General features: G+C 43.4%; 1 protein-coding gene across 4 annotated transcripts in view; it reads right to left on the reverse strand.

Moving 5' to 3' along the window:
- The window catches only part of TUBE1 (tubulin epsilon 1), a 21,537-nt gene extending 13,542 nt beyond the window's left edge, over positions 1 to 7,995 (reverse strand). For 3 of the 4 annotated variants that reach the window (XR_014778209.1, XM_084776788.1, XM_084776789.1), the window contains exons 1-6: positions 7,854 to 7,995; positions 7,681 to 7,754; positions 6,948 to 7,000; positions 6,245 to 6,302; positions 2,968 to 3,083; positions 1,494 to 1,615 (exon numbers count right to left, since the gene is read on the reverse strand). Coding sequence is in view for 3 of the 4 variants with exons in the window: in XM_084776788.1 (XP_084632914.1) it covers positions 1,494 to 1,615; positions 2,968 to 3,083; positions 6,245 to 6,302; positions 6,948 to 7,000; positions 7,681 to 7,754; positions 7,854 to 7,878 (448 nt within the window). In the remaining variant the exon portion in view is untranslated. The remainder of the gene's footprint in view (positions 1 to 1,493; positions 1,616 to 2,967; positions 3,084 to 6,244; positions 6,303 to 6,947; positions 7,001 to 7,680; positions 7,755 to 7,853) is intronic. The other variant, XM_084776790.1, reaches the window with a different exon arrangement.
- Between the last annotated feature and the right edge of the window lie 31 nt (positions 7,996 to 8,026).

Below are 8,026 nucleotides of genomic sequence, written 5' to 3' on the forward strand. Positions count from 1 at the left end.
GAGTGATTTTTGTTTTTTGTTTTTGTTTTTGTAGACAGGGTTCTCTGTGTAGCCTTGGCTGTCCTGGACTCCCTTTTTTAGACCAGGTTGGCCTCGAACTCACAGCGATCCGCCTGCCTCCACCTCCTGAGTGCTGGGATTAAAGGCATGTGCCACCACTCCTGGCCTGTACTGGGTGATTTTTAAGGAACTGACTGACATAATTTCTTTTATCTTCACTATTATTATTATTATTATTATTATTATTATTATTATTATTATTATTATCATTATTATTACTGTTACTACTACTTCTACTATAGACTTCATTATTCAGACTACTCCTACATCCCCTGCTTGGCTATCCAGGACTAATAATACTTTTAATGAAAGACATTCTATGGGACACAACTTAATTTATGAGCTATAACAACATGGAATAACACTACTGACCCACTGAAACACACCCTATTAAAATGAGTGTAGTGGGACACGTTTATAAATTTTTGCAAGAGAATAATACGTGCGGAGTATGACATCGAGTACACATAAGTAAAATATCAGTAACAACTTTGACAGGAAATAAGGATTTATAAGTAAATTCAAAATATCTCATAAAAATCAGCGATATTTTATATATTTTAAAAGAAATCTAGCATGTGAGAGGTAAAATAATTTTAAAAATTTGTGTAATAAGGTAGCATTATGTTTGGATCTCTTCACTTTTCTTACTGGAGGGAGGTTGGGAAGATCTGAAGATGGTAAATAAAAGAGTGTTAGTGTCCTTATAATGGCAAGCCTCGTAAGAACATGCCAGAAAAGCTCAACTCTCCTTGGGATACAGGAAAAAGCAAGCACAGCTGCAACTAAGCACATTTCAAAAGTGCACACATACTGGAGTGTAGGTGAAAATACTACAAAAGAATCTCAATGAAAAAGAAAACAATTCAAAACAAACAAGAAAAATTGGACAATAGTGATAATTTCAGGTTTTTCTATGTGTTTTACAAAGGCTCCACTGTGTGAGTGTGTGCTCAAGCACTGTATATGCGTGTGTCTATGGAGGCCTAAAGACAACATGAGGTATTATTCAAGCACCTTTCTGCTTGAGGCAGGCAGGCAGGCAGTCTCCCGCTGGCCTGGAGCTGGCTTCCCAGTGCGCCCAGGGCCATCTGTCTCTGGCTCCCCGTGCTGGACTTGTAGGCATACGCTCCACACCCAGGTACTCCATCAGGCAAATCTAACCTGCATCTCATGGGTCATAGGTATCCTAGGCTAGCCATGAATGTGGCCCAACACAGCACACGAAACATCCTAAGACTGGATTTTCATTTGGTTTTGGTGCGTTATCCTTGAGCATGAACTCTGTGGCTGATACTGTCTCATTGTGAAAAGGCTGGACGTGCCTGCCAATTTTGTTTAGCAAGTATCAGAAATATGGAAATAAGAGTTATGACTGCAAAATGAATTGCCACTAGCATGCAGCTTTATTCCAGGCAAACGAGTGACTATACCTCCTCCCATGGAGTGCAGGATGAAGAAACACTGCAGGCAATCGCAGCGCTCGGCTGACTTCCGGAGTTTCTCTACGATCTGTTCCCGGTAAAGACTTCCAAAAACATTGTGACCCACAGCCCTGAAAGTAAGAATACAGATTTAAAAACATCGTTGATTTATTACTTTGATTTTATTATTTCTGCTCTAAATAAAAGAGATTGAAGAAAAATGGAAAAACTATTTAAATCATACTAAGAAATCTGTTCTTTTATATAATAAATCTTACTTATATTACATTACAATAATTCCCAAATATCCTTATAAGCAAACAATGGGTATTAACTGTAGTTTTAAAAAATCTTATCTTACATCCAGATAAGATGTAAGAATTCAGACTGGAGAGATGGCTCAGAGGTTGAGCACTATTTGCTCTTCTAGGGGTCCTGAGTTCAATTCCCAGGTACGATACGGTGGCTCACAACCATCTATAATGAGATCTGGTGCCCTCTTCAGCTGATCAGGCACACATGTAGGCAAAATGTTGTATACATAATAAATCTTTTTTAAAAATGTAAGAATTCAGTTTTTTTTGTTTCTATTTAAACTGTGAACTGCAGTGAATTTACATATTAAAATGCAGATGAGGTCAATGCAACAGATATTAAAATGAAAAATTTCAAACTAATTTATCTGGTTTAAAATAGGAAAAACTGGTTATATCACATTATTAGATAAAATGACAAATGGTTGAAAATGATACTGAAGAGACTAAGTTGTCTTAGCTGATCAAATCTTGGAGTATCACTATGTAACACCACAAAATAAAAATGACCTCCACGCTATATGCTGCTTTAGCACAATGCAAACAAGACTTGAGTTATACACAACCAGAGGGAAGCTGAGTAGGTGGGCTGGTAGGCTCATTTCTTAAGTGACTGGTTGTTCCTGGTCTCCTGACACATGGAATTCAAATAAAAAACCAAACCAAACCAAACAAACAACCCGCCCCCCCCACCCCCCAAAAACCAACCCAACTGAACGAAACTTCAATGTGAATTCTTCAACTGTTGGGGTATTTTTCTCCCCATTGAAGAGATTGTATATTTCAGAGTTAAAACAGCTTCTGACTCAGGCTGTGTAAGAGGGTACTGGTTTGGCTTACATCTTTCTGTTAATCCGATTGATTTAGACAAACAAGTTGAGGAGTCAAATAATACGTTTTTAAAAGTACTTAAAACCTTTGAGAATTTAGCTTATCAATTTCTCATGGTTCCTTTTCTGCAATAAAAAAAAAAGTAGTAAAAGTGGGAGTGAAAGTAACCCCAGGCTGCTCCTGGGCATCCTAAGCACCGTCCTGGTCAACTGGTTACTTCAGATGAGGCGCAGGGGCTGGAGCTTGGCGTGGCCACCACCCTGGGCTTTCACCCAGCAGGACCTACGAGGACAAGGCAAGGCCGACTCGCTTTCAAACGGCTTCCAGTATAGTCTCACCAATTATTTCCTGAGCCAGAAATGTCCGTGATGAGCTGCTTGCTGTCAAACACATCTCTCAGTGGCCCTTGGAGAAGTTCATTCACCACTCCTTCCTCCATGTCAATCAAAACAGCCTGAGAAGAGAATTTAAACTCAGCTTACTTTCTTTAGCACAATTTACGCTATACATCCAAGAATTCATGAGCTATAAGCTATTATTCTTTTTCACAATTTAAGATTAACATTTTTCCTTTACGCAATCTAGTATAAGAATTAAAAAGGTAACTTTATACAGCTCAAAAAGATGGAACCCAATTAAAAAGTGGATTCTAAACTTTTAATTCTATTCCAAAAGGGGCCAGTAGGGGACAAAGGAACTCAATAATCCTTTCAACTAAATTCTAACACGAGTCCTAGAAATCTAGAAGGTAATCCTGACCAACATACTTTTTCAATAAATGTAGGATGTCTTAATGCATTGCATACCAGGAGTAGAAACAGAATAATTAAAGGCAAGAAATGTCCAGTTCAAGTGAGTTAACTTGTAGCCAAAGCACCAAAGGCAGATGCTAAAGATGACAAGGCCCCGTCATTCAAGTAACACAAAGCCAAATTTATTAACTCTGACTATAATGGCATGGAGATAATCTACACTAAGAAAACAAGAGCACAAAAGATAAACTTAAAGGAGATTAGCAAATGCGAGCAGGAATGGTTTGCCACAGCACTATGTGCTCCCTCATCCTACTTTTCTTTTTTACTTTCCAAGGGAAAGTTGCCAGAGGATTTAATGTGGATCATGCAATGGCCATTTACACACACTTACACACACTTACACACACACACACACACACACACACACACACACACACACACGAGTCACTACTGTTGGTCAGCTTCTGCTGGTCTAATCAACAAAGTCTTTCTGAATCCCAGAGAAACTATTACAGCTCAGCAAAGTGCTGGGAAGCCCTGACCCTGCAATGCCTGAAGCTGCCTTAGTCAACAGAAGTGGTCCAACTCTTTTCTATGATAAAGCCTAGCCAGATGTCACAACCAACGCTTCCAAAGTTGAGTGAACTGGGCCATTAAATTTTGCTGTATCCATTATATTTGCCAACCACCTTCCACTTCTTCAAGTATCTGGAATACCTTTATATAGGGAAAATGGTTCCACAACTAGAAAGATACAGAAAATGCTTTCCAAGAGTTTGTTAAGCCCCAAAACATGGATTTTACATTAGAAAAATAACAAACTTACTTATCATTGGCAAAAATGTGTTGATTTAATGGTCCCTATTTTGATTAATAGGGACGTGGTTGGGCCTAGTTATTTAAAATTCATGGTCTAAAATAGCAATTCTTTTTGCTCCGGCTAGCCCATGACATTGTTTAAACAACTTACTGACTTAATCTACTTAACCCAGTGCACTTTAGGTGCTGTCAGCCCCGGGCAGGCAGCCCCGGGCGGTGTAAGACAGCAGGCTGAGCAAGTCAACTTCAGCTCCTGCTTCTGGGTTCCTCCCTGGAGTTCCTGTCCTGACGTCCTTTGATGAGCTGTGATATGGCCATGTAAGTAAAACAGACCCTTTCCCCCCACGTTACTTTTGGTCATGGTATTTCTCCACAGCAACAGAACCCCTAAGACAAGGGAGATACAATGGACACACCATATTCCAAAGACTGCAACTGCTTTTAAAATTTTTCAAAGATGCTGGGTGTGGAGACACACGCCTGTAACCTCAGCACTCAGGAGGCTGAAAGTGGACTACTGGAAGGCTTCCTTTTAATTTGCTATTGCTTCTTTCGTGTACGGGTGTTTTCCCTCCATATATCGTGTCTGTGCACCATGCTCAAGCCTAGTGCCCGCGAAGGCCAGAACAGAGCACTGAATGCCCGTAACAGAGCACCTATGTAAATCCTGGGAGTCAAACCCCGAGTCCTCTAGAAGAGTGCTCTTAGCCTTGCAGCCATCTCCCAGCCACACAGAACTATTTAGTAAAGATTTATTATTGTCATCTTTTAAGTGTGTGTGTGTGTGTGCGCACACTACTGCAGGTATTAGAGGAGGCCAGAGGTGTGAGATTCCCCTGGAGCTCCAGCAGCGAGCAATTATTAACTGCCAGACCTAGGTGCTGTGCTCTGGTCTTCTCCAATAGCAGTAAGCACTGCTAAATGTTGACATCTCTCTAGCCCTTACAACCATGTTTATAAATGTGCTCCTTTTTTTTTTTTTTTTTACATAAACAACACTATCTAGGGGTTTGCATTGATTAATCTTAGGGATTTTCAAGGATATATTCAACAATATGCCATTTTTTACCTTAAATACAGACACTGCCCAACAAGAGAGTGTCAACTGAAGAGATTGTATGTACAGGTTACAAACTGTGTAAGATTATTAAAAAATTACACTGATTTGATATGGGGCATGGCCGTTTACAGCTAAGGGAGCCCTGCCACCTGACTGCCTTGCTGTGTGAGGCCATCGGCACAACATACACTGCAGTTTGGGTCCCACATGAAGTGAGTTCTGACAGGAGGGTTCAGCACTGTCCCAGTGTCTTCCTCAGCTCTTCTGATCTCTCCTCAGACATATCAAGCCCTCGGTTTCTTCTTCCTTTGGGAACTGACCAGATGTTGAGAGTACGTTCCACTCTTCAGGCAGGCACCCCCAGTCTGCAGTCAAAACTGTTCTAGGAATACAGACATCTCTAGTCCCTTCCAGAGCTACATGATAACAAGGAGTCATTCACAGCATCGTGTGTGCCTAGCCCAAGATGCCACATATCACAGTAGTCCAGATGTCAAAGTGCCTTTCTCTCTGAAGTGCGGGATGCCAGCTCTCTGCATTCGTGATTGGCTCTTTCTTACTGTCACATCAGGGAGCGGGATGGAAGGTGATGCGAACACTAGGAGGAGAGGGTAAAAGGCCACTCCTGCAGTCTTTGACCATCACTGAGGAAGCACTTGCGTTCTCTCCTTAGGAACTGCTGGTGCTGTGCGATCTCCCAGGCTTCCCAGCGGCTCCCTCCACCGATTACTGTGCCCACCAACCGTCCTACCTTGCACACACAGTTTCGCTTTCCAGAGACATCGAGATCACAGAGAGAAAGAAACAGTTCTAGAAGCCGCCCTACTGCTCTAGTCCTTAGTGGCCTGACCCTTAGCACCTCAGGTCCCTACACAACATTAAACTGATTTCTTTTTCTAATAGCCAAAGACTAAGTCAACAACCGGAACTCAAATTCCACTGCCACTTTTCAAAATAAGAGTCCCAGACTATGGGTCTTACTCGTGCTTTTAAAGAAGATATTCTTCCTCTGGAAATACTGCTGCCATCACCAGCCGCTCTGAAAGACAAAGTGAGACAGCGTCATGAGCTTTTCCAGGGCGGGCAGTGTCAGTATCATCTACTCAGCAAGGCAGCTCTCCCCTTCTACCACATTGATCCAGGGCAGTCAAACCCAAGTCCTTGCTGAGCGCCTTAGCCAGCTGAGCCATCTTGCCCGTCCCGGTATCGGTCTTTGAGGCATCTCTCTGAACCTAAAACACCGGATTTCAGTTTTGTGAGATAAGTGGATAGTCTATGTTGTGACAGTTCCCACTTTTCTTTCTCTTTAGCATATTTGAAGAGCAAGTAATGCGCAAAATAATCTTTCAAATCCTGGCCATGAGTAGACCCATAACATGGTCCCCTCAGTGAAAACTTCAGGTTTCTCAGACTGAAACTTTGTTTCGGAGTTAAGGGGGGGGCAGGCGGGTCCTCTTTAAAGGTTCTTTTTGTTTGTTTTTTTTTCCTGAAGCCTGTCAAGGAAGCCTGCTGTTCTGCAGAATAGCATGAAAACGTGATAGGAGGATACACTTTCAGTCAGAACAGCAGGCAAAGCAGACACCAGCACACTGTGGGCTGTTTGCACCATCCTCTCAGGAATCAATCCGTTCTGCTGACAGGAAAAGAAGAAAGCCTAACACCCAAGAGCCTTCCATCCCCTTACCTGGTATCCACGTTCCTGAAGAAGCTGCTGATCGCATCATCATAAATCCCTTTCTGGAAGCAAAGCAAACTGAAACATTTAAGTTTATTTTCTCTCTCAATTTTGGTAATTCTACAACACTAAAAGGGCTAATATACAGCTCTTGGAAAAAGAGATCTAGGTTGATCCTTCCAACTGTGTGGGAAGAGTAAGACGCCAGGAGAACCCTTGATTGGTTAAGTTTCACGGAGAGCAAGGCAAGAAGTAAGCCTTGCAGGAGTATACAGCTGGTACACCAAGTGAGATTGTCTTGGGATTCTTACGTCGATCATTTGATGTGTAACCTATTTTATTGTGCTTTCACCTATAGCACCTACAGCCGTTTGAAACTAGTGGAGGGAGGGAAAGAGGAAGGGGAGGACTGCCAAGGATTAGGGAAACTTAAGACCAACAGCCTTCTGCCTGTGACTTGGAGCAACGTGGGTTTAAAAAGACACTCGCCACGTTCCACATGAGAAGATCCCACATGCAACTTATGGTACAGGCAAAAAGCTCAAGTGAGCTGTGCATGACAGCGGTAATTCTGGGGTTAGCAGAGGCAAAAGGATCGCTGCAAGTTCGAGACCAGCCTGGTCTACACAGCGAGTTCCAGGTCACCCAGGACGCTTAGTGAGACCGGGTGACAGGCGAGGGGTTCCGGGCGAGAATTGGGGGGGGGGGGGCAGGGGGAGCGGGGGGGGGCGGGCACGGGTACCTGGTTGACCGCAGCGTGCTCCCTCAGCGCCAGGTCCCAGAAGCAGCAGCCGATCTGGTTCCCGCACTGGCCGACTGCAGCCAGCGAGGAGGAAGAGAGAGGGGGACATTAAGAAGGTAACCAGGTGACTGGACTCCGCAGCGACCCTGTTCCCGAGGACCGGGGTAGCTCACCCTGTATGACCACCGACTGGGTCATCCCGCCCCACAGACCAGCAGGAGAAGCCCAGCCCGCACTCCCGCCCTTGCATTTGAGCTCAAAGACGCGATCGAGAAGGCGGCCGTATGTCACGTCGCTGCAGCAAGTAGTCGCCGTCGTAAAGTCTGTGTTTCTTCAGGACGCAGGG

This window comes from Acomys minous (genome assembly GCF_964271855.1).
Source record: "Acomys minous genome assembly, chromosome: 3".
In the NCBI taxonomy this organism is placed as follows: Eukaryota; Metazoa; Chordata; class Mammalia; order Rodentia; family Muridae; genus Acomys; species Acomys minous.